Source organism: Mobula birostris, chromosome 24 (assembly GCF_030028105.1).
Source record: "Mobula birostris isolate sMobBir1 chromosome 24, sMobBir1.hap1, whole genome shotgun sequence".
Taxonomy (NCBI): Eukaryota; Metazoa; Chordata; class Chondrichthyes; order Myliobatiformes; family Myliobatidae; genus Mobula; species Mobula birostris.
Genome location: NC_092393.1, coordinates 38377693 through 38405223, shown reverse-complemented (window position 1 = coordinate 38405223; position 27531 = coordinate 38377693). Strand labels below are relative to the sequence as shown.

The window sequence follows — 27531 nt, the reverse complement described above, 5'->3', positions numbered from 1 at the left end:
CCAGGCAGCGTCTGGAAGAAGAGATGCAGTTAACGCTTCAGATTGAAGAACTTTGTGCCGGACCCGTTCAATATTTGTTTCCGAATAAAAGGCAGAGTTTCCTCGTCAGCACAGCGACCGCTCCGCCCATTTACCTCGCCGCTCTACAGTCCCGGGGCAAACTTCAGGCTGCGGGTGGGCGGGCCTTGCGATCGCAGCTTGGTGATTGGCCTTTGGCTCGTAGTGACGCGATCGCGATGACGCCGCAATCGGCGATTGGACGGCGTGCGAATCCCCGGACAGTTCCAATCCCTCAGTTAATGTCCAAGAAACCAAAAAAAACCGACGAGTGCCGGGAGTGGAGGGGGAAAATACTAACAGCGAGCTGACTGTGAGCGGCCCCGGTGCGGGATTTTCTTTCAGGTTGGCATTGTGTCTAACTATTCCGGCTTTCGTTGGGCGTTCACCCTTTCTGCGGCTTCAAACCGGCGGGCGTTGGCGACGCCTCTTGGTTCCCAGTGAGTGTTGGTTTTCGCCGTTTTCCTGAAGGGGATCGAGTCGACACTGTGGTTGGGCAGGGCAGGGCAGGGCAGGGCAGGAGGGTGGGAACGGTGAGCGCCAACGGTCGCTTGTCCGCAGGACGCGCGCGGCGAGAACCCGCATCCCCGACCCCCCTCTCACCACCTTGTCCGACCCCCTCCCACCGCCAGCACCAGCACCAGCCCCATCCCCATCCCACCCTTTTCAGGTCGGCGAGCTTCCACCCAGAGCCCCGAGTCTCTCCATTTGGACACTTGGGACAACGGACATCAACCAGACTGACACATCCTCCTGAAACAACCTTATAGGCGCATTCCCGACCATTAAACATGAGGGTTCCCCTATTGTTCCTCTCAATTCATTAGGGCATCTTGAAAACGTATAACGTGCGAATAGGGACCGGAGAAAATGCCTCTGATCAACTATCTATTTTCCCCTCGCACTGTTCTCTATTGTTATCGTAGTATGTGATACGAGTTCAGTTTAATTTGCACAAACGTGTAACTGACTTTTTATGATATTCTATGACAATGACATGTTTCACTAACCAGTTATTATGCTTAGAGTAAACGAATGAAATTTAAAATCGTAGGGCGGTTTAATTTACCTAGACACTAAAGGGGACAAAGGAATATGGAAATAAGGCTGCCACATGGATTACAACAACCAGCATTGCATTTTGTATTGTGCCTTTTTTTAACGTACCTGGTGCCCGGTTCTTCACAGCAATAAAGCCACACATTAAGGTGATTGCCCGAATCGTTTAAAGAATTTCGAATTTTAAAGCGAGCTTTGTTAGTAAAGAAGGTATGGGAAGGAAATTCGAGAATTTAAGATTCGAATAGTTGAAGGCTTTCAGATTTAGAGTAATTTCAGCACGGAAGGTCATTCGACCTCAAGTCCTTCCAAATCAATCCCTGCCGTCTTTCCGTGACCCTACAATTCTTCCTTTACCGATATAGCTCCCTTATGAATGCAGTAATGTCTTTTTTTTCTAAGATGTCTCGTGTCCCTTTGGTTCTTTGCACATATTAATCCCACACCTCCTGGTTGTGTTCTCTCTCTCACTCACACACACACACCCACCCACCCCCCCCAGGTTATCCGCATCTTTTCTGCACCCACTTCAAATCCTTCTCATCTAACTAAAGTGTGGTACAACTATTCCAGTTGTACCTCAAGTGTAATGTTTTATAAAGGTCACTTCCTTTTTCATGTCAGAGTTGTTGAATTGTTTACAACAGTGACTTGGAGTACTATAGTGTTATGGTTTGTCATTTGTTTCTGCAAAGGGTAAAATCATGTGCAGTTGTTTGACCTGTAAAAGCAAGTTCCATGTACTGTATTTAAATGTAAACCAGCCAGTGCTATAATGTCAATGTCATTCCTTGGGTAATGGCAGCTCGTTAGTGCTGCAAGACTCTCAATTTGTCTGACAGTGGTGTGTAAAAAGGAAGTCTGTTTCTCTTCTCTTTCCAAATATGAGTGATGTTTTAGGATTAGTGGAAGGATTGAAATCAAGCATCACATCTATGGCTTTTCTGCCTTCTCTGCCTTCACTGCCTTTTTGATGATATCCATTTTAGTAGCAAAGGCTGATAAATCAGCCATTGAACCAGGAGCAATGATATTTTTGAACACAGAATAGAGTGAACTGGAATTAAACTGATAAGCCCCAGAGTTATAAAGAAATATTGGCATTTTATGCTACATTTTGGGGAACATTTAGAATAAATGTATATTTTAACCTTCAGATTTGTTGATAACATGCAACCAAAATTATTGATATGTTAATAATCCAGAATGACAATATGTGACACCAAGAACAAAGAATTTAAGTATTCTTGTCTGTTAATATATTTTTTAAATACTTAGTGAATCTCAATTTGCAAATGAAAAATAATAACTTCTCTTCAATGGTAGGTGAAGCAGTCTTAATCTGCTGTGTGTTTCCATTTTTATCAGTTTCAAGAGTGCAGTTGCAAATCCCTCAGTCTGTTTTTGTCTTTAGCAATAAGGATTCAAGTTGTGATGCATAAATACTTACAACATGTCTCTGCTGTGATAAAGGACCTAGACTTGATTGTTGGCTCAACCCACTCGAAGAGTCTCGGCCCAAAATGTCAACTGTACTTTTTTCCATAGATGCTGCCAGGCCTGCTGAGTTCCTCCAGCATTTTGTGTGTGTTGCCTATCTTTACCCATCTTGCAGAATTCAAAGTTTTGCTGTGCACCTATGTCCTTACAAATTTAAAAATCTTTCATTAACACCTACCTTCCCCTAATCACCAGTTTATATGCTAACTTCTTCCATTATGACATCCTCATTCTCGCCATTATCAAGGCTAATTTGCACTTCACCAGCTTCCATCTGGGCATTCTCCAGACTGAGTTCACACTGCATAAACAATTTGCATTTCTTCATTTATGTTTTAATAGAGCATAAGCTACCAAGGTACTTCACAGCATTCTCAAGCATTGTTCTCAGTGTGATGTTTGGTCAGGTGACCAATAGCTTGGTCAAAGGGAGTGGTATTTAGGAACATCTTCAAGGGAAGGAATTCCAGTAGTTTGAGTCAGTTGTTAATTGAAGAGTGACGTTCGAAGTAATATGGAGTTCAAGTCATCCAATGCCGCATGAGTGGCAGCAGGGCTATTGATGTGCATGAACATAATAGAACAGTACAGAAAGCATTGACTATGAATGGAAAGAATTGGTTTATTCTTGTAAATTGTTATGAATAAAGTTCCTTTTGTTTAAACATGTTCCAGTTTATCTCAGCTGAAGAGATGGGGACCAGATCATGGAGAAATTTGAAAAAAGATGAAAATTTTAGTGAGTTAAGTACTTGATGGGAGCTAGTATGGGTAACAATTACAAGGAAGTTGGGTGAGTGGGACATGTTCCCAATTAGGATTTAGAAATCAAAAATTTTGATTAACTTCACTTCAGACGGTAGAATAAAAGGATGCTAGGAAGCAACTGGGATAATCAAAAATGAATTTTATATATTAAAAAAACAAACCTGAATTTTACTCCCAACTGGGAGGCCTTAAAGTTCTCCATTTCTTTTTAGACAGCTGACATAACCAGTTCACCTCCACCACCACCCTCCTCCATTTGTTAGTGTTGGTCCTCACCCTCAATCTTTTGGCTGCTACCACTTTCTCCAAACTGAAGATGTAGCTATGGGCCCAAGGACAACCCATGTTCCAAGCCTGTCTTGGCAACACTGCTCAGCTCTTTCTGCACTACACTGATGACTGCATCAATATTGCTTGGTGCACCCACATGTCAATTTCATCAACTTTGCCTGCTATTTCCACCCTTCTACACTGCCCTCAAATTTACTTGGTCCATCCATACATCTCTCTCCCTCCCTTTTCTCAATCTCCCTTTCTCTATCTCTGGAGACAGACTGTCAACTGATATCTTCATAAATCTACTGACTCACAGCTATATTGACTATGGCATTTCCCACTGTGTCACTTTAAAAAATGTCATTGCCTTCTCTTAGTTCTTCTATCTCTGCCATATCTGTCCTCAGGATGGGGCTTTCCATTCCAGAGCATCTGAGATGTCCTCCTTCAAAAAACTTGGGTTTTCTTCCTCTTCTGTTGAAGCTGCCCTCACCCACACCTCCTCCATTTTTTTCAGACATCCACTGCCCCCTCATCTTCTGTCATAACAGGATAGAGTTCTGTTTGTCCTTACCAACCATTCCACGAGCCTCCCCATCCAGCACATCATTCTCGTAACTTCCACCATCTTAAATGGAATCCTGCCACTACTAAACATATCGTTTTGTCCCCTTCCCACAACCCCTTCCTTCCTCCACCCCCACACCCTCCGCTTTCCACAGGGATCGCTCTCGATACAACTCCGTTGTCAAATCATCCCTTCCTGCAGAGCTCCTTCCTGGCAATTATCCCTGAAAGTGGGACACTTGTTATTTTTATTTATTGAGATATGCAGTGTGGAACAGGCTCTCGTTGCCCACTGAGCTATGCCACCCATAAACCTACTGATTTAACCTTAGCCAAATCACAGGACAATTTACAATGACAATTAACCTACTAACTGGTGATACTTCTGGACTGTGGGAAGAAACAAGAATACCCTGAGGAAACACATGCTCACATGGGAAGGACATAAAAACCTTACTACGGAGGACATTGGAATTGCCCCAAGCTGAAATAGCATTGCGCTAACCACTACGCTACGTGGCACCCTGTGCTATAAGTCTGTACCTATCTCTATTACCTCCTCCCTCACCACCATTCAAGGCCCCAAGCAGTCTGCACCTGCAAGTCTGTCAGGGTTGTCTACTGTGCTCCAGTGCTCCTGGTCTGGCCTCTCCTTACGTTGCTGAGACCTGACGTAGATTGGGGATCACTTTGTCGAGCGCCTTCACTCTGTTCATCACAAAAGGTGGATTTTCCTGGTGGTCATCCATTTTAATTCTGCATCCTATTCCCATTCTGACACATTGGTGCATGGCGTCTTCTACTGCCACAAGGCCACCATTAGGTTGAATTCATATTTTTTATGGACAGCCTCCAACCTGATGGCATGAACATCAAGTCCTTTAACTTATGGTAATTTCCCCATTCTGGCTCCCCTCTTACCCTTTCTCTTCTCAACTGCCTATCACCTCCCTCTGGTGCCCCTTCTCCTGTGGCCCCCCTCCCATCACATTCTTCTCCTTTACCTCTTTAACCTATCACCTCCCAGTTTCTCACTTCATTCCCCCAATCTTCCCCCTCACCCACCACCTTATTCTGGCTTCTTCCTTACTTTCTAGTCCCGATGAAGGGTTTGTGCCTAAATATCGACGGCATATTTCTCTTCTTAAATGCTGTCTGGCCTGCTGAGTTCCTCCAGAATTTTGAGTTGCCAAAGGTGAGACTTTTGGTTTAAGATAAGTATAGGTAGATATATGTTAGGGTCTATAAGATGGTGTACAGGCAAACTATTAGTTAAATGCCATGAGCAATCATGAACTAGTTGGGTACTTTTTTTTTAACCAAAACAACAGCTTTGGACCATTTATGTTTGAATTGGAAGATATTTCTGTTGATGCATTTATGTATATCAGGCAAGTAGTCTCACAAACTTAAAGAAAATGGACATGAGATTCTGTAGATACTGGATATCTAGAGTAAAACAGACAATACTGCAGGAACTCAACAAATCAAGCAACATGTATGGCAGGGAGTAAATAATTGATGTCTTGGGCCAAGACCCTTTATCAGACAAAGTCCTGACAAAGGTTTTCGGCCCGAAAAACAGCTGTTATTCCTATTTAATTAAATGCATAGCTTATTTAATGCGGAAGCAGATAAAATGTGTTTCTGCTTGAGGGAATTTTGAACTAGGGTCACTTTCCCAAAGTAATTCTTTTAGTGCTGAGATTTTTTTTCTCCAAGTTTCATGAATTCTTTGGAAATCCCCTTCCTCAGAGGGTAAAAGCAGAGATTTTGAATATTTTAGGCAATGAAGAGGTAAGAAGTTAAAAGGGTAGAAAAGGATAAAGTGTAGAGATAGAGAATACATTCAGATTAGCCAAGATCATGTTAATTAGCAGAACAGACATGAAGGTACAAGTGAACAATTCCTTAACTTTTTTTTTATAATAGCTTAAACAATTTTAGGGTTAGACTCGTAATATTTCCACTTGTATTGTATTGTCCACTTGTGGGCACGTGGCCAAGTGGTTAAGATGTTTGACTAGCGATCTGAAGGTCGTGAGTTCGAGCCCCAGCCGAGACAGCGTGTTGTGTCCTTGAGCAAGGCACTTAATCACACAGTACTCTGCGACAACACTGGTGCCAAACTGTATGGGTGCTAATGCCCTTCCCTTGGACAACATCGGTGTCGTGGAGAGGGGAGATTTGCAGCATGGGCAACTGCCGGTCTTCCATACAACCTTGCCCAGGCCTGTGCCCTGGAGAGTGAAGACTTTCCAGGTGCAGATCCATGGTCTCGTAAGACTAACGGATGCCTTTAAATTGTCCACATAACATTTTAGTGTTTTTCTTTAAAGGCTGAAAATGATCTAAAAGCTCTAGCCAGGCAGTGGAGATGACTGGAAATTCTCAGAACACTGCTGTAGGTTTTATTTGAGACTATAGACATCTTCTTATCTGCATTTCTGGAGAAATTACCCTGCTATTAGTGGAAGATGTTGCTGCTGTATGTTTGTCATTTAGTATACTCTCTAGTTAAGTTCACTTTGTTGAGGGGCAAACAACAAAGTAGGGTTGATAGTGTTGGTAATAAATACCATTTTTAAAGTATATATGGGAATTATTTTTTTAAAACGTCAAGTGGTTATTTCTGCAAAAAACAAATCTTATTTTAGATTTGTGTTAACTTTTAAGGGGATGGATGAAGTGTTAACTTTTCCTACTAAAATTAAATATACTGCAAGGTGTGCATTTGGACCAGGATTCTCATTTGTGTTATGAAAAGACAAGTGTGTTCATTGCTTGCAGATTGTTTGTTCATGAAATTGTTACCTAACTGATGAACAGTTGCAAGAAAAAGTTTGTGAATCCTTTGCAATTACCTCGTTTTCTGCATTATTCATAAAATGTGATCTGATGGTCATCTAAGTCTAAGACAAACACAATCTGCCTAAATTAATAACACACAAACAATCGTACTTCTCATTAATACTGAATACACCATTTAAACAATCAAAGTCTAGGTTCAAAAAAAGTATGTGAACCTCAGGGGTAATTCCTTCAAAAGACTTGAGTGTTCATCAGTCCACAGTAAGAGAAATTGTCTACAAATGGAGGAAATTTAGTACTCGCCCTAGGAGTAGGCATCCTGCAGCAAGAGAACAGTGTACAATGCTGAAGGAGGTGAAAAAGAACTCATGAGTAACAGCAAAAGATGTACAGAAATCTGTAGAACTAAAGTCTCTGTTCATGTGTCCACTATAAGAAAAACACTGAACAAGGATGGTGTTCATGGCAGGACACCATGGAGGAAACCACTGCTCTCCAAAAAAAAAACATTGCTGCACATGTCAAGTTTGCAAAAGACCATCTGGATGTTCCACATTTCTGAGACAGTGCCTGGCCAGCTTGCAATTGTTGAGGGAACAATGAATTCAAAATTGTATCAAGGTATTTTACAGGAGAATGCCAGGGTAGCAGTCAGTCACCTGAAGCTTAATAGAAGTTAGATGATGCAAAACACAAGAGTAAATCAACATCAGTATGGTTTTAAAAGAGGAAAATTCGTGTTTTGGAAAGGCCAAGTCACAGTTCAGGCTTTAACCCAACTGAGATGCTGTGGCATGACCTAAAGAGGGCTGTTCGTGCACAGTATCCCAGAAATATTGATGGGAAGCAGTTTTGTTTAAGGAATGGTATGAAATTCCTCCCCACTGCTGTGCAAGTCTACACAGCTACAGTAAACATTTGGTGGAGGTTATTGCTGCTGAGGGATTATTACAGGTAAACCCTTGTAAACCAGTATTTACAAGGATTCACATACATTTTCAAGCCTGGATTGTGAATGATTAAAGAATATGTTCAATAAAGATGTGAAAAGTACAATTGTTTTGTGTGTTATAGTTCAGACAGATTGTGTTTGTCTATTATGGTGACTTAGATGGAGATCAGACTGCATTGTATGAGTAATTAATGCATAAAACCAGGTAATTGCAAAGGGCTCACAATTTTTTTTCTTGCATCTGTCAATTGTTTTTTGTCAAACTAATTTTAGCATTGTATTTTAATTTTTTTTTTGCTTGCCCTGGATGATGGTGTAACAAGCTATTGTTTTTATTTTAATTTATGTGATTATGGGATATATTCAGAATAGGCTTTATCAAATTCATTAAATATTTATTAGCATCATGCATGGTTAAGCAAAAGTTACAAAACTGTTTTTTAAAAATTCACGCAAAAGATGGTGTAAATATAAATGAGCTGCTTCAGGAGGTGGTCAATGCATTGGAACAACACACATATATAAAAAAAAATGCTAGTGAACGCAGCAGGCCAGGCAGCATCTATAGGAAGAGGTACAGTCAACGTTTCGAGTCTTCCTATAGATGCTGCCTGGCCTGCTGCGTTCACCAGCATTTTTTTATGTGTATTGCTTGAATTTCCAGCATCTGCAGATTTCCTCGTGTTTGGATCAATGCATTGGTTTGTTTTTTTTATTATTGTCACATGTACCAAGAAAGTGAAAAACTTGTCTTGCACATTGTTTATACAGATCAAATCATGACACGGTACATCAAGGTAAAACAATGGCAATGCAAAAGTGAGCTACCAAAGGAGTGCAGTGCAGATAAGCGATGAAGTGCAATATCACAACGAAGCAGATTGTGAAGCCAGGAGGCCATTCTTATTGTTCAAGAGGTCCATTCAAGAGTATGATAACAGTGAAAAGAAGCTGTCCTTGAGCTGTGTGGCACATGCTTTCAGGTTTTTGCATCTTCTGCTCAATGGAACAAGGGCAAAGAATGTCTTGAGTGAGTAGTGCCTTTCATTATGTTGGCTGTCTTACTGAGACAGCGAGAAGTACAGATGGTCCATAGAGGGGAAGCTGTTTTCTGTGATGTGCTGAGCTGTGTCGACAACTCTCTACAGTTTCTTATCACATGCAAAGCAGTTAGTGCACCAAGCCATTATTCATCCAGTCAGTATGCTTCCTGTGGTGCTTTGGTAAAAATTGGTAAGTTAATGGGGGCATACAGAATTTCTTTAGCCTCCTGGAAAAGTAGAAGCATTGGTAAGCTTTCTTGGCTGTGACATCAACATGAATGAACCTGTTCATGCCTAGGAACTTGAAACTCTCACAAGGTTGATGTAGACATGAGCATGTGACTTTCTGAAGTCAATGACCAGCTCTTTTGTTGTCATGACACCAACCTTTCCCGTATTCCTACTCATCATTATGAGATGTGATCCACTACAGTGGTATCATCTGCAAAATTGTAGATGGAGTTAGAGCAGATTCTGGCCATGCAGTCATAAGTATACATGGAGTAGAGTAGGAGATTAAGGATGCAACCTTATGGAGCACTAGGATAATTGTGGCTGAGGTTTTGCTGCCTAGCCTTACTGATTGTGGTGTGTTGGTCAGAAATTCAAGGATCCAGTTGCGGAGGGAGGCATAAATTCTCAGGGTCTGGAGTTTGGTGAGGATTTTGCTTAGCATTTTAGTATTGAAGGCAGAACTGTAGTCAATAAACAATGGTCTGACTTAAATGTCTTTACTGTCCACTTGCTCCAGAGATGAATGTAGGGCCGGGGAGATGGTGATCACCATAGCCCTGTTTCAGCAGTAGGCAAAATGCAGTGGGTCGAAAGTGTCTGGAAAGCTGGAATACATGTGTGCCGTGTCCAGCTTCTCAAGGCATTTCACGGTGGTTGAAGTTAAGACCACTGGGATGGTAGTTATTACAGTGCATTATCTTTCTTATTTTGAGTACTAGGATGATAATGGTGGCTTTAAATCAAGAGGGAGCCCCAGTCCGGAAACAGGTATAATAACATTGAAAATAAATTTGGAAGGGTACCTGGATTTTTAAAAAGGTTTAGGTTATGGGCTAAATGCAGACAAATGGGTCTAGTTTAGATAGCATCTTTTAGACATCGGCAAGTTGAGCCAAATGGTTTATTTCTGTGCTGTATTCTGTGACAGAGATTATTGAAATCTGAAATCAAAACAGGAAATGTCAGAAACAGGGCTGGAGGTCTCTGGGGGGGAGGGGTTGGAAATAGTTCATGTTTCAGGTCTAAGATCTTTTGTCAAAAGTAAGTTTTAGTTGCAGAGAAGTTCAGGAAGTGAAGGGTCAAATAAGGGGATACCCCTTAGAGAGCGAGATCCAACTGTGTGATAGGGACATGAGTTTGCAGATGCTGGAATCTAAACAACAAAAAAAACTGCTAGAGGAACTTGGGTCAGGCAGCAACTGTAGAAGGAAATGGATGGTCTACATTTCAAGATCCTTCATCCTGACTCTTCAGATCTGCTGTGTTCCACCAGCAGTTTGTTCTTGTCTTTTTTTAAAAAACCATTCCTGCCCTGCAACTGAAACTAATTCACTTTTCCTTGGGGTCTTGTGTCGAAAATTGAACTGAGTTTCTGTTTCCATAGATGATGTTTGACATGATAGTTGCCAGACTGGAATGTAGAGGCATAGAATAAACATTAGAGAATTAGCTTCACATACAAACTCTTTTAACATTAAAAACTGCTTTTATTTTGACTGTGAAAGAAGAATTTGTATGTTGTGTGTTGAATTTGTACAAATAGATGTTAAGGAATAAGTTGAGAGCTTTGGGAATCTGGTCTGAGCTTTCGTGATAAAGTGATTCAAACAAGATGTAGTCAGGACACTGAGAGACAGTATTATAATAGGACATTCTACATCCATCTTGAGATTTAGTGTCCTATCCTGTTTTACAATCGCTTCATCTCTGCAAAACATGAAAACACTATATCATTTCGCGTTCTTTGAAATTGGCCAGTTACACTGCCTCATCATTACGTTAATTGAGAATGCAATTTTCCACGTGGATTAGATGCGAGTTAAAGGGGCGGAGATGTGGTTCTGACTGGCTCGCACTACGCCACCTATCCCAGACTGTTGGGGGTTCTGCCGGACGAAGTCTACTGGAAGACGCTCGCGAAGAAGTCCTGTGAATCAAGCACTGTAAAAGCAAAAATTTAGCACGATTTCGATAATCGAGGTTCCATATTTTTTTCCCAGAAGCTTGGTATTAGCTTTTTTTTAACTTATCGAAAATAAACCCGAGGAAGGAAGGAACCGAAGCGAATCAAGGTATTATTCCAGAACCAAATATCTGAAATACAATCTTTAGGGATGTTATTGCCGTTGACTGGATTTGGAATTTAAATTTGTTATACTTTAAATTTGATGGTCTTTGGAAACTTCGGATTTTCGTGCAATAGTAACTTATGAGTTTAGTCCGAGGACTGTGCACTCCGAGCATGATGTCACGGCTCATGCTTGGTTAAGGCGTGTGCTGGATGATTACTGGGCAATTCGGTAGTTTGTCGCCCCTGTCTGGATATTGAGGCGAGCTCGGAGCCTATTCTCCGCAGTGCTCAGCTTTATTTTATTCCTTAGTTTTTCCCCAGTATGTGTTTTTTTGTGTGTCAGCCTACCATAATCTTCCCCCACCATCCTTGCAGGTAAGAATTGCGGTGGTGCAGGTTAATTTGGCTTTTGAGTTGTCACCACGCCATGGAAATTTTGAGTTTGACGCAGTTTTTTCGATCGGAGCTGAAAGCGAAGGGATCAGAAAGAACGAATCAGTTGGAAAATGTAATGGGAATCATAAACAATATTATCGTGGCATAATTAAGAAAGTTGAAGTGGAGTTTGAAGTTGTTTCCTAGTAGATTGAATGTTTCTCGGCTGAATCACATATTCACTTGCCGCCATGACAGAAGGTAAATACGAAAACGTTTTGGGAGCGAGTTATAACCGTATTTGAATAGAACGCCAGCGTGTTGTAGAAGGTAAAGGAAAATGAAAGTGAGCATTTTCCTAGTGTATTTTCATCCCTGTGACCAATGTGTGTCTCAGTGCCTTGCATCAAATGCTTGACAAATTATTAGAAAATAATTTCTTAATGCCAGTAAATCCTGTCATTTAGAAAAACATGGACTTGTAAGGGATAATCGGCATGCTTTTTGCGGGGGAGGGGATCTTGTCACTCAAATTTAATTGTTTTGAGGATATGACAAAGATAACCACAGAACAATTAATAGTGTTTACATGGATTTAAGTAAAGAATTTGACAATGTCCCTCTTTGGCCATTCTGTAAGATCAATTTGCATGAAATCCATAGTGAGTTATTAAATCTGATCCAGAATTGACTTGGTCATAGATTGGGAGTGGTAGTGGAAGGGGTGTTACTCTGACTGGAGGTCTGTGGCCAGAAGTGGTTTTCCAGGAATTTGCCTGGATTGATATGTATAAGCTGTAAAGACAGGTTTGACACACTTAGATTTTGCCTTGAGCATTAGAGGCCTCTGGATATATTCAGTTGTTAGTCAGATTTATTCCCTGGGTTGAAATATCAAATACTAGGGGGCATAGGCTAATGTTGAAAAGGGGAAAAGTTTTAAAATGTGTAAGTTAAGTTTTTATTACACTCTGATGGGTTTCTTGAATGCAAGTGGTAAATGCAGATAGAAAATTTTGGAGGCATTTCAACACACAAACAGGCAAAGGACAGAGAGAAATGGACCACGTGTTGGTAAATAAGAATAGTTATAGATTAACATCATTGTCATTGTCAAAGGGTTTTGGCCCGAAACATAGACTGTATGCTTTTCTATTGATGCTGCCTGGCCTGCTTAGTTCCTCCAGCATTTTCTATGTGTTGCTTGGATTTCCTGCATCTGTAGGTTTTCTTGTGTTGATATTCACTGTAGACATAGTGGTCCGAAGGGCTTGTTCCTGTTTTCTACTGTTCTGTTCTATATGGGTTGTGAGAAACTTCTGGGTTCTGATTTGTGTTTTGAGTCCAACTGAAAAGTGAGTGCATCCCTCACTTAAATAAAGCCAATAAATTGTGAGACAAAATATATTCATTGCTGGTTTTGCAAAAATGGCTGATATGACACTGCAATTAACACATTGTTGTCCATTATTGTTACAGGATTCTTATAGCAATGAAATTTGATAACATTGTCAATTTGTAGCAATCCTGTTTTGTTAAGAGGAAATCTGAGAGTGATAAACAGTTTTTAAAGAAAGTACGGTTTGCTGACTCTTCTGCCAATGGAACTGGAGAGCATAGATGGTAGTAATTGGCTAAAATAGAATTAGAAAACCTGTATACATTGGGAGATTAGGATCTAAATTACATGGGAGTGGGAGGCAGGTTAGTAGCAGCACTTGTGACATTTGGATCATCAGTTCCCTCATCTCTATCCCCATCTGTTCCCAGGATGAGGCTTTCCTTTCCAGGACATCAGAGATGTCGTCCTCCCCTTTCAAAGAATGGGGTTTCCTTTCCTCCACCATTAACGCTGCCCTCACCTGCATTTCCTCCATTTCCCAGACATCTGCACTCACCCCATCTTCCTGTTACCTTACAGAGAAAGTTCCTCCTATCCTCACCTTCCTTCAACAAGGCTCCACATCATTCTGCACAACTTCTGCCATCTTCAGCAGGATCCTACCACAAACACATCTTTACCACTTGCACTCCACTTTCCACAGGGATCACTCCCTCCATGATTCCCTTGGCACATATTCAGTTGTAGTTATCCCTGCAAGTGACATATATGCTATACTTTCCCATCTACCTCGCTTGCCTCCATTCAGGGCCCCAAACAGTCCTCCTAGCTGAGGCAACACTTCAGCAAACCTGTTGGGGTTGTCTATCGTATCCAGTGCTCCCGATGTAGCCTCCTCTACAATGGTGAGACTGGATGTCAATTTGTCAAGTACCTCCGCTCCATCCACCAAAAGTGGAATTACCCAGTGGCCAACCGTTTTAATTCCTATATCCATTGCTGTTCCGACATATCAGTCCATAGCCTCCTCTTTTTGCCATGATAAGGCCACTCTCGGGGTGGAGGAGCAATACCTCATATTCCATCCATGTAGCCTCCAAATGACAGTATGAATATCAGTTTCTCCTTCTGGTAAACAAAAACTCCCCCCTCCTTCTCTCTCCTATTCTCCACTCTGTTCTCTTACCTCTTCTCCCCACCTTCTCCCCTTTCTCCCCTGGTCCACAATGCTCTTCCATCAGATTTCTTCTTCTCCAGGCCTTGGCCTTTGCCTTTTCCACCCAGTAGGCTTCACCTATCACCATCTAGCTTGTTCTCCTTACCCCTCCCCCACCTTTTTATTCTGGCATCTTCCCCTTTTTCAGTCCTGAAGAAGGGTTTCAGTCCTGTTTGTTCATTTTCGTAGATGCTTCCTGACCTGAGTTCCTCCAGTACTTTTTGTGTAATAATGAGGCAAGAGAAATCACCATGAAAAACATGCATGTGCTCTAAGGAATTGTATTCTATAGCAGTTTATCTTGTGCAGTAAATTGGCTTGCGTTTTGTTTTATTCTCTAACAAGGTTCTGAGCTGGAGTGGGCCTAAGTTTGGTTTGTCCAATTTCTGTGAAATTTGAGGCATATGCTGCTAAATATTTGTCAAGAGTTTTTCACAGCATTGTCACGATTTTCTAATTGCTTTTCAAATTCTAAGTTAGCAATATATATTAAAAAATTGGTAGGATCTCTCTTCCCGACATTGAATGTGGTTAAGTGGTTCATTTGAAGTATGGAATGTGTTCCCTCTATATTTTGTGCAAACAATTCTATAAATAGAAAGTAAAAGTGCAAATAAGCATTCAGTGATTTTTTTGCAATAAAATGAAAGCCTGTAAATTTATATACATACTGTAAAATGTCGAAACTAGTCCATTATCTATTGCAACATTTAGGACAGAGGGCTGTAGCATTAATTAATTGATCCAAAAAGAAAACATGGTGGACATTGGTTCCTGTTAATGAAACAGACCATGCATTGGAAACATATTGAGGCCACTTGATTTCACAAAATGAATTTCAGGATTTATTTCAGTGGTCTTGTATCTGGTTGCTTCTACTGTGTTGAAAATCCTAGCCCATCTACAGAAGCTATCTGTAAACAAGACATCCTCAAATTAGTTTCTTTAAGTGAAAATCATCTTGGAACTTGTGCTTCTGGATCAAGGATTCCCAACCTGAGGTCCATGAACCTCTTGCTTAATGGTATTGGTTCATAGCATAAAACAGGTTGGGAACCCCTGCTCTAGATAGTTAAATCATAATAATTGAACTCATAACAGATTAACATTGTAACATTCGCAAATGCAGCTGTCCTTGTAAACCACTTGTTAAGTGGTAGGGCAGGTGGTGCTGAGGAATCAGGGAGTCAGCAGAAGGACTTGGACAGATTAGGGCAATGGGCAAAGAAGTGACAAATGAAGAAAATGTAGGTAAGTGTATGGTCATGTACTTTGGTAGAAGGAATAAAGGCATAGACTTTTCTAAACAAGAAGAAAATTCAGAGGTGCAAAGGGACTTGGGAGTCCTAGTGCAGAATTCCCTAAACATTAACTTGTAGGTTGAGTCAGTGGTAAGGAAGGCAAATGCACTGTCAGAATATAAATGCAAGGATGTAATGTTGAGGCTTTATAAGGCATTGGTCAGACTGCACTTGGAGTATTGTGAGCAGTTTTGGGCTCATTATCAAAGAAAGGATGTGCCGGAATTGGAGAGGGTCCAGAGGAGGTTCATGAGAATGATGCCGTGAATGAAAGTGTTAGCATATGAGGAGTGTTTGAGGGGATCTCATTGAAACGTATGGAATATTGAAAGACCATGTATTGAAAGTATTGAAAACCCAGCACCCGAGTGCCCTCATTACCATCTCGGTTGACTTCAACCATGTTACCATGGCTAGAACACTGCCCAACTTCACGCAGTATGTGAGCTGTACAACCAGAGGGGAGAGGACTCTGGATTTGATGTACGTTAATGATAAGGATGCATACAGCTCCTCTCTCCTCTTCTCCCCCCCCCCCCCCCCCCCCATTGGGAAGGTCAGATCACAACCTGGTGCATCTAAAACCCTGCTACGTGCCTCTGGTGAAGAGTAAACCTGCAACCTCGAGGACAGTGAGGAAATGGTCGGAGGAGGTTTATGAGGCGCTCCAGGGTTGTCTTGAGGTGATAGACTGGCAGGCACTCTGTGAGCCACGTGGAGAGGATATTGATGGGCTCACAGAGTGCATCACTGATTACATTAACTTCTGTGTGGACTGTAATGTTCCGACAACAACTGTCCTTTGTTATTCAAATAACAAGCCATGGGTAACAAAGGATATTGACATCCTGAACGCTAAAAAGAGGTTGTTTAAAGATGGAAATAGGGAGGAGCTGAGGGCAATACAGAGGGACCTGAAAGCCAGGATCAGGGAGGCTAAAGACAGGTACAGGAGGAAGCTTGAGTGGAAACTCCAGCAGAACAACATGAGAGAGGTCTGGAGTGGGATGAGGACCATCACTGGGTTCCGGCAGACTAGCAACAGAGGAGCTGAAGGCAGTGTGGACAGGGCCAACGAACTTAACCTGTTCTTTAACAGATTTGACATTGTGGTCCCTGCCCATCCCCCACGAGTCATCTGTTGGTGTCCAACCAACACATATTCCACTCTCCCCTCCTACCCCTCCTCACAGTCCCCCACCCTGCTCTCATGACTATACCCCTTTCCCACACAAAACCACTACGGTGGGCTTCACATCTGAACAGGTGAGAAGACAGCTGAAACGTCTCAACCCGAGCAAGGGTGCAGGACCGGATGGTGTCAGTACCAGGGTGCTCAAAGCCTGTGCCCCTCAGCTATGTGGAGTACTTCGCCATGTCTTCAACCTGAGCCTGAGGCTCCGGAGGGTTCCTGTGGACTATGGAGGACGTCCGGCCTAGTCCCTGTGCCGAAGATGCCGCGCCCCAGCGGCCTCAATGACTACAGACCGGTGACGTTGACATCCCACATCATGAAGATTCTGGAGAGACTTGTTCTGGAGCTGCTCCGGCCTGCGGTTAGGCCACACTTAGATCCCCTCCAGTTCGCCTACCAGCCCCGACTAGGAGTTGAGGATGCTATCGTCTACCTGCTGAACCGTGTCTACGCCCACCTGGACAAGCCAGCGAGCACTGTGAAGGGTCATGTTTTTTGACTTCTCCAGTGCGTTTAACACCATCCGCCCTGCTCTGCTCGGGGAGAAGCTGACAGCGATGCAGGTGGATGTTTCCCTGGTGTCATGGATTCTTGATTACCTGACTGGCAGACCACAGTACATGTGCTTGCAACACTGTGTGTCTGACAGAGTGATCAGCAGCACTGGGGCTCCACAGGGGACTGTCTTGTCTCCCTTTCTCTTCACCATTTACACCTCGGACTTCAACTACTGCACAGAGTCTTGTCATCTTCAGAAGTTTTCTGATGACTCTGCCATAGTTGGATGCATCAGCAAGGGAGATGAGGCTGAGTACAGGGCTACGGTAGGAAACTTTGTCACATGGTGTGAGCAAAATTATCTGCAGCTTAATGTGAAAAAGACTAAGGAGCTGGTGGTAGACCTGAGGAGAGCTAAGGTACCGGCAACCCCTGTTTCCATCCAGGGGGTCAGTGTGGACATGGTGGAGGATTACAAATACCTGGAGATATGAATTGACAATAAACTGGACTGGTCAAAGAACACTGGGGCTGTCTACAAGAAGGGTCAGAGCCGTCTCTATTTCCTAAGGAGACTGAGGTCCTTTAACATCTGCCGGACGATGCTGAGGATGTTCTACGAGTCTCTGGTGGTCAGTGCTATCATGTTTGCTGTTGTGTGCTGGGGCAGCAGGCTGAGAGTAGCAGACACCAACAGAATCAACAAACTCATTCGTAAGGCCAGTGATGTTGTGGGGATGGAACTGGACTCTGAGAGTGGTGTCTAAAAAGAGGATGCTGTCCAAGTTGCATGCCATCTTGGACAATGTGTCTCCCATCCACTACATCAGGGGTCCCCAACCTTTTTTGCACTGCAGACCAGTTTAATATTGGCAATATTCTTGTGGACCGGCCGACCTGGGGGGGGGGTGGGGTTGCCAACGGACAATAGTAGCAGTCAAATACGTTGTGTTTACCCCAAGAAGGACTACAATTGCCATGAAGCCTTGTGCAGGCACCAGTGCGCATGCGTGTACCTGCCGATTTTTTTTTTTCTCTCTCTGCAAATTGGTTTTGGCCACTCTGTTTGGTGGGGGGTGTTAATCACGACCGGAATATAGGTGATAAGTGGCTAATGCACTCAATTTCATTTCTAAAAGGGTTTATCTAACGAATTTAATATTAAACACACCGCATATTTTCCTCTCATGAATATAGTGATAAGTCGATTATCGGGGAGGACAGTGGAGCTTGAAGTAAGTGTTGAACGAACTTCCAGTAGAAGTGGTAGAGGCAGGTTGGATATTATCATTTAAAGAAAAATTGGATAGGTATATGGACAGGAAAGGAATGGAGGGTTATGGGCTGAGTGCAGGTCGGTGGGACTAGGTGAGAGTAGCGTTCGGCATGGACTAGATGGGCCAAGATCGCCTGTTTCTGTGCTGTAATTGTTATATGGTTATATAAGTAAGTCAATAGCATCATAACATTTGAAGTAATGTTTGGATATTAAACACACAGCACATATTTTTATGAACATATAAAATGATTGCAACACACCAATATTGCGGAATTAATGGGAGCCCTGGGCTTGTTTCCCTGCAACAAGACGGTGCCATCGAAGGGTGATGGGAGACAGCGATACTCGAACGGGGTTCCTTATGTCCAGTCTATTCCGCAATTTAATTTTCGTTGCATTCATTGCAGAGATGTGTTGGAAATGGAAGCAACGTTTTCAGTGCTTTCATGGCCATCTTGATCCGGAATGCTGGCAGAGATGTTATGTCAAACATACTTTTCAGCCCGCCATCATTTGCAAGCTCGAGGAGTTGATCTCCTTCCCACGCTGACATGGAGGACACGCAGGTAATGACCTCGCATGCGTTCAAGCTCAACAGTGGGTGTGACGGAATGAGGAAAGGTGCAGCTGACTCGTATCGCCAAATCATATCGTTTCCTTATGGCCCGGTAGCGCATGCTCTGCGGCCCGGTGGTTGGGGACCACTGCACTACATAATGTACTGGTTGGGCACAGGAGTACATTCAGCCAGAGACTCATTCCACCGAGATGCAACACGGAGCGACATGGGAGGTCATTCCTGCCTATGGCCATCAAACTTTACAACTCCTCCCTTGGAGGGTCAGACACCCTGAGCCAATAAGCTGGTCCTGGATGTATTTCCTGGCATAATTTACGTATTACTATTTAACTATTAGCAACACACATCAAAGTTGCTGAACGCAGCAGGCCAGGCAGCATCTCTAGGAAGAGGTACAGTCGACGTTTCGGGCCGAGACCCTTCGTCAGGACTAACTGAAGGAAGAGTTAGAAAGAGATTTGAAAGTGGGAGGGGGAGATCCGTTATTTATTTTTATACACACATTCTTTCTCTCACTCTCCTTTTTCTCCCTCTGTCCCTCTGACTATACCCCTTGCCCATCCTCTGGGTCCCTCCCCACCCTGTCTTTCTCCCTGGGCCTCCTGTCCCATGATCCTCTCATACCCCTTTGCCAATCACCTGTCCAGCTCTTGGCTCCATCCCTCCCCCTCCTGTCTTCTCCTATCATTTTGGATTTCCCCCTCCCCCTCCCACTTTCAAATCTCTTTCTAACTCTTCCTTCAGTTAGTCCTGACGAAGGGTCTCGGCCCGAAACGTCGACTGTACCGCTTCCTAGAGATGCTGCCTGGCCTGCTGCGTTCACCAGCAACTTTGTGTGTTTCTTGAATTTCCAGCATCTGCAGAATTCCTGTTGTTTGACTATTTAACTATTTATGGTTTTATTACTATTATTTATGGTGCAACTGTAACGAAAACCAATTTCCCCCAGGATCAATCAAGTATGACTATGACTATGGAGAGGATGGTTCTTAAAGAGGGGAAGTCTAGGACCAGAGGGCATAGCCTCAGAATAGAAGGATGTCTCTTTAGAACAGATGAGGAATTTCTTTGACTAGAGAGTGGTGAATCTGTGGAATTCATTGCCACAGATGGCTGTGGAGGCCAGTGTCATTGGGTATATTTGAAGCGGAGGTTGTTAAAGATTCTTGGTTAGTAAGAGTGTCAAAAGTTTTGGGGATAAGGCAGGAAAATGGTATCTGAGAAGAATTTCTGCTCCTATATCTTATGGTCTTAGTCTTCAATGAAATGTACCTCGTCGTCATGAACAACTTGCAGGAAATGTTTTCAATTAACTTCAGTTGAATAATGGCATCCATTTGTGGTTGTTCAGGTTTATAGAAATTGAAGTAGGCCATTACCCCCCTGCCCCCACCAGATGTTGAGCTTCTTGTATGGTTGGAGCTGCATTTAACCAGGCAATTGGAAATCACATTTCTGACTTGTACTCTGTAATTAGTGAAGGGTTTTGCATGCAAGGTTCATCATTCACTGCACAATAGTTAGTCTCTAAGCTCCTTTGTATTTATTTTTGACGGGTCCTTGAGTTTCAATTAATGATACCTAGATTGTTGATGAACAGGTACTTGGTGATGGTATTTATAAGGGGATGTGGTTAGACCTGAGTTGGTGATGGTCATTGCTTGGCCTTTTGTGGTGTTGACTACTTCTTGCAATTTATCAGTGCTTGTCTGCGTATTATCCAGGTCTTTCAACATGCAGGCATGAACTGCCTTTTACTGAGTTGTAAAGGGAATTGAATATCAACCATTCTGTTCAAGGCAGGTAACTGAAGCAACAGATTGGTTGGGCCTAAGATACTATCCTGATACCTGGGAGTTGGGATGCTTGACTATCCACAACTACTTTCCTTTGTGAAGAGTAAGGATCTAGCAATTAAGACTGCTTTCCTCCTGATAACCATTGAATTATTTTGGAGGGCAAGTTTCATTTAAAAGCATCACAAATGATACCTTCAAAAATAATGGAAGGTAAATTGGACAGTAAGTGACTGGATTAGATTAGTTCACAAGATGCAAGGCAGCACATGTATATCATAAACATTACAATAATTACTTTGCACTTATTATAGTGGGATTTGGTAGCTGTGGTATACCAGTGAAGGGAGTAAATCTTTTAGTGTACTTTGGCATTGAGCAACCTGAGTTGGTGGAGTGGACCGAAACCCTGTCAAGTGGAGAATATTCCATCACAGTCTTGTATAAGTTACTGGTGAGTATGAAGGGTGACCGTTGTGCCACAGAATGGCTAGCTTCCAATCTCTTACAGTTATAGTAATGTTCCCCCATGAAATACTTTTTATGTATAAAGTGCATGAGATTTTATATCTATCTCGATGTAGATTACATACACATGTCTGTAAAATAATGTGATTTATTGGTTTTCAGTTGATGGCTGTTAAAATCAAAACTGTTAATCATTACTTCTAACAGAATGTGATGTAATAAGCATTACATTATCTCAGATAATGGATGTTGAACTGATCAAGAACTGTAAAACAAACCTCAAAGCTCTGCCTGTTGTATTCTCAATTCTGCTCTGGGCTACCTGCATTTATGGCCAATTTCAGGGCAGCAATTCTTCAAGCCGATGCCTGTTTTAGATTGAATATGTGAATTGAGATAGGCAGGTAGCTGGATAGACTTTAACCTGAGTTAGGTTCTTGGACTGATCTTGTTTGTGTGACTAACTGAATCACGGCTGTTTTGCTAATCCGTCTAAATGGCACTATTCCGAACCTGTACCAAGCCCATTTTGTGAATTTTTGTCTGTTATTAATAACAGTGGGGGGAAAAAAATATTTTTTCCAGAAGGGATACTAACCCAACATTTGTATAAGAGAATTGCCCTCCTTGCAAACCATAATCTGTCAGATCCTGAAGTAATACAAACTTGAAGACGTTGAATACAAACTTCCTTATTCTTATTTGCTCCATCTACTTGAATGCCATTTACATTTCCCCCGTTTCTGTGGAACCTACACTTGGCTCTGCTGGTGTTTTTTTTAAATGAAGAGAACTAATTTTTAATTTTAAACATATTTCTGTTCAATTCTGCCTCATTCATCCCAGTGGCAAGCAATTAGAACTTTTCTGGTTCTCTCTCTCTCTTCTCTCCCCCCCCCCCCCCATAACTTTAAATTCCTTCATGCATTGTAACTTATTTGTAAAGCTGCTCTGTTCAAGATAATGGTATTTTTCTTCAAATGTAGCACTTGGAATTAGGCATGGTATTCAATTGAGGATTAATTAGTAATTTTAAAACTATTTGGCAAAACCTAATTTTGTATTTATACTTCAGAAGATTTTGCTGGGACTGTCTTTTCCATTAGCTTTAATTATTTCTTTTGTTTATACAAGGATATCAATTGTTTGTCTTTTTCTTAACTGCATGGAAAATAGAAGAAAATTAATTTTTACTTTGAATTTGAGAAGGTTTCTTAATGAACTCCATGGTTTGGTTTAAGACATTGTCTATAACTAATTCTATGATTTTTAATTTTTAAATCATTTTTATCCTTTTTAGGTGCATTAATTTGGAACAGTGAAGTAAGGATTGCCGAAGAAATGGCTGCAACAGATAATATGCTTCATGAACTGTAATTTTGCTACAGAAATTTTAACTTTGTGTTTCAACATTGCCTTGCGCTCCAAGTGTGGATTCTGGCTGTATGAAGAATTAATTTCTCTTTTATGGCAGACAGTTGAAGACAATATTATTTTGCTCATCTAGAGGAAATTTCAGTATACTTGTGTTATCATCACCTACGTTTGGAAAATGCCAATCTTGAAACAGTTAGTGGCCAGCTCCAGCCAGTCTAAACGTCGCTCCCGCGTGGACTTGACTGCAGATATGATCAGTGCACCTCTTGGTGATTTCCGCCACACAATGCATGTGGGTCGTGGAGGTGATGTCTTTGGAGACACGTCGTTCCTTTCTAGCAAGGTTGGAGCAACAGCTGCTGGTCCTGCTGAAGCAACCCCTAAACCAGGTTTGCTCTCTCGGAAATTCAGAAGCAGCAGTAAGCGGTCTCAGTCTGTAACACGCGTTGACAAGCAGGATATACTGACACAAAGTGATTCTGCTTTTTTTGTGAAAAATGCAGTATCCCTTCCTCAGCTAAATGATAAGATTGTGGAGCCTACTAATCAATTGGCAAAGAGCCTTTCGTCAAGCCCCCTGAAAAAGCTTACAAATGAAGACACTGAAAATAAACCTGTTAATGGAGCTGCTGGTGGAGTTGAAAGTAAATCTATGGAATATCAAGATGAGAGAGATTTTGGAGATATCTCAGACCTTCCCACATCTCTGTCCAGTGGTGGGTTTCCACTGACACATGCTGAGTCCATCATGTCCTTCCATGTCGATCTTGGTCCTTCAATGCTTGGTGACATTTTAAGTGTTATGGAAAAAGATACCTGGGAAAATAATACTGATCTTGGTTTGGGAGAAGCCAAGGAAGGTGACTATTCAAATTTCAAGAAGATGACTACAGGAAAGTTTGTGGAGGATTCCTCAAAATCAGCAACTAGTTTGCCAAGTACTGTTAAAGGTGTTGCATATAGCCCAGGTTCTGGTAGTTGCTTATCGCAAGGTAGTGGCTCTGTGTCAAGTTTGGCATCTGGGACAACAGAAGAGATGCAGTCAGTTTATGAAGGAGTTAGTCATGGAAATACAGATAGCGTGAAAAATACTGGTGAATCCACAGATGCCTTCAAAGAGGAAGAAAATGAAGGTGAGGAATTTACCTTCATGGACGAAGAGGATGAAATCCGTGTATAAAAATTGGCCTTCAATATAATTATTGACTTTAAAGAGCAAGATGAAATTTGCCTGACCTAACATTTGCTGAGTTAATGAAGCATGGCAGGATTGCACTAGACTTTTACACCACAGACTCAAAATTCTTTCTGTAATAAAAAGCTGTAACCAAAACTCTCCAGTCCACATAAACTAGCAGTATGTGCAGGTACTCTTCATGACTTTGCTTGTTTTGGTTGAGCAGAATAAATTACATAAAATGCACATCTCAAGTAGTGCAAGTAATTTTTGTGGTACCATTTGTAGATAGTGCATACCATTGTTGATCTTGCATTGTTGACTGTAAATATTGTGATCAAAAATGATATGCCCCAAAAGATGTGGTTTATCTACCTTTTCTGTAGTGTGCCTTTAGAAATTCTGCTTTAGGGTGCTCCCAAGCTTTCAGTTGCCTCTTTCTTTCTGCCTCCCTGTTGTTCATTTGATAATTTTAGGGTAGATCTTTATATATGCATATAATGTCCTGTGTAGGGGTGGATACACATCGCCAACATGTTGGATGCCAGATTTTACAAATTTTAAGATAGTGCAATTAATTTTTTTCAACAGGTGTTTGATTTAAATCTGTCTTGAAACTTGCCATCCAGAAGCATGATGGCTTGTGACTATTTTTGCCAAGTTAAATGAAAGTGGGTCAATTTTACCATTAAAGGAAATTAACTTTAAAAAAAAATTCCAATATAGTATCTGCTGAAGTGTTTCAGTATTAAGCATTCTTATAGATCCAGCATCCATTCCATAAATGAGTATATTTCCTGGCACTTCATTAACTGTGAAACATTTATGATGTTGCATAAATGTAAATTTGTTTAATCATTAATAATGAGAAGTTCATTTTGAAACACTTAACATCTTTTTAAGACTAATTAGTTTCCTGTCAATTGTTTCATGCCCAACTCATTTTTTTTTTTTTTTTTGCATTTATGTCCAAGCATCACTTTTCACCAAGTAGTTCTTAAAGCTACATTTTGCACATTCCATTGAGATTTGGGAATTTTGCATCAACATAGCACTATACCAGTTTATGGGATTAAGTGGAAGGGCTTTTTCAAATCTTCCTTTTGCTTAGGATATATGTTTGGCTAAAGATTTAATTTATTTTTCAAGATGTTTGACATTTAGGACTTTGGGGTGTTTTAACAGCTTGCTTTACTATAGTTCAAACAAAATAATTGAGATGAAAGGTAACATATACTTGTGTGCATAGAATAAATCAATTGTGGGCAAACTTCAAGATGTGTATCAAAATTATGCCTCTGCATTCTTGATGCATTTTGATGAATTTGCAAGTAGAAACTCTAGTGTTTTGTAGGTACAATTTTAGCATTAATGTATAAATACTCTCATTTAAATGGCAAATCTGGAACTTATAAAATATTATTGCAGGCATTATACTGAATTTACATGTCTATCTTGAAACAAGTTTTCAATGCAAGATAACCTAGCAATGAAAATGTGGATATTTTAGTTTCCACCACCTGGTGCGTTTGTAGTCAAAGGATTGTAATGAAAGCAAATTATTTCTACAGAAAAACACTAACCACTACTTTATCACTAATTTCAATAGATCATATTAGTTTTATTTGCACTTTTATAACATTGGGGTTAAATAATAACCCATTCAGGAGTGGTAGCATTTGAAAATTTGGAAACATCACTACCTGTCCTAGTTCCACCACGTCCCAGTTGTTTAATTATGAAGTGGAACAAAACATAAGCAACGCTTCCATCAGAAAAATGGATATTTCTTCTTAATATATACAAATCGGGCTCCGGTGGTACTTTCTGAGCTGCCTCAAGCTTGGTGTTGCACGAAGCTGCTCAAGCGGACTGCTGGGAGAAGATCCAAAATTGCTTTTGGTACATTGTATTAACGTGGTGTTTGGGTTGGAGGGAAGCATGCAGGGTGACACAAATATCTGATCCTTTTGTAATCTTTGCACTCAGTCATGCGTATCTCTTCTAAAGGAGCCCTTTTGATGTGGTTTGGGCTGATTTCTGGTAACTGAGGGCAAACATCCCTTTTGCAATATTTTAAGTCCCATCTGCAATGCAACTTTGTCATACAGTTAATTACCAAGCGTAGTGAAATATTGCAGTGTTATTTATTAGTTTGGCATTGCTTTGAGCTCACATGGTTTTTCTTGTTATTTGAATTGAGATGGAGAACTAAACCCATTCATCTATAAATGACACTAATATTTGTCATTATCTAAACTTCCTTTGCACTACAATAATGTTTGCCTTACTTTAGTGTAATGGAATCCTAATACTTGTTAATTTGATTTTTTTTAAATCGACCTGCATCCGAAAAAGCTCTCCAATGAAACATTACATGTCATGCTACACAACTTGAGTTATCCAAAGGCAGCAGTCTGAAGAGTGCCTTGTGCATTTTTTCCAACTGCTTTCATGATAACACAGTTAAATGCAATCCTGGTTGAGGATAGGTTCTTCTCATTAAATGGCCAGATATGGTGGCACACAACATGCTGCTTTATCTTTTTTATTGAATATTTATACCATTTTATACAGTGTGTAAAGGCCTCAATGTTGGAATGTAAATGAAGCAGGTCACTAGAAAGCTGTGCAGCAGCATGGTTACTTCAGTGTTTGTAAGCAAGTGTGTTTGTTAGTCACTGACCTGCTTTTGAGTGGTACAATGTAAAATTTTGATCAACACATTGTTTTGTTCAGTACACATGTTAGACAATGCTCAGATTCAAGCTGGCAGCTGTGCTAACAGCTGGGGAGTTGCATTAACTGCATGCTTAATAGGAAATGTGAAGGTTAACAGTTCCTTCTTTTAGGCAACTCCCAAATATTGACACTAATTTGTTTCTTCACAAGAGCTGAGATCAGATTATTTGATGCAGTGCTAATTGTATACTTTGTGTAATTTAGCCTCTATTCTGAATGCATTTCATTGTGTTTTAGAAAGCTCTATGCGTAAATTGCAGATTTCTGTTCTACGATCCCAGCTGCAGAACATGAAACTATTTTCTTTTTTAAAGTTCTTCCAGCTACAAATGTGATTGTACAATATAGTGATTTGTTGTGGAGAAAGAAAATGTGACCAAAGGATCCCAGCAAAAAGGTTGTAATGGTGTTCTTGTGTGTTTTTGTTCGCTGGTTTGTCTGATTTTTTAAATTTCATTTTTTGTACATCTTTAATTGTGCAAATGCTGGTGATCTGAAATGTACTCAGCAAGTAGGTATCTGTGATTTTTGATGTTTTGAATATGTACTGTTCAGAGCATACTAATGCATGGATAATGGACTGTGTTCTTGTACTCTAGATATGCAGGCTGACCTCCCAGGTACAGTTGCTGATGATGCAGAAAAACAGAAGGGTTGAATAGAGATGACATTGTTAGAATATTTTTACTGTCAATAACTTGATTTGGGAAAATTGAAGAAAAGCAAATATTCAGAAAAGACAATAGTTTTTGCATTGGTATCAAATGAGGCCTAGAATGTAATGCACAAATGATTCGAAATATACCACTAAAGTGATTTTGTAAAAATAAAATTGCACATGACCTAT

General features: G+C 41.1%; 2 protein-coding genes across 6 annotated transcripts in view; both read left to right on the top strand.

Moving 5' to 3' along the window:
- Positions 1 to 27531, top strand: part of rpl38 (ribosomal protein L38) — a 259773-nt gene that overhangs the window by 195026 nt on the left and 37216 nt on the right. The gene's annotated exons all lie outside the window — the stretch shown is intronic.
- cdc42ep4b (CDC42 effector protein (Rho GTPase binding) 4b) lies at positions 69 to 27530 on the top strand. 5 transcript variants are annotated; one of them, XM_072242286.1, is made up of 2 exons: positions 69 to 402; positions 22689 to 27530. In XM_072242286.1, the coding sequence occupies exon 2, from the start codon at positions 22941 to 22943 to the stop codon at positions 23943 to 23945; it is 1005 nt and encodes a 334-aa protein (XP_072098387.1). In that variant the 5' UTR covers positions 69 to 402; positions 22689 to 22940; the 3' UTR covers positions 23946 to 27530. The 5 variants fall into 5 exon arrangements, with proteins under 5 accessions (XP_072098387.1, XP_072098388.1, XP_072098385.1 ...); XM_072242287.1 differs by lacking the exon at positions 69 to 402 and adding an exon at positions 409 to 497; XM_072242284.1 differs by lacking the exon at positions 69 to 402 and adding an exon at positions 11141 to 11339.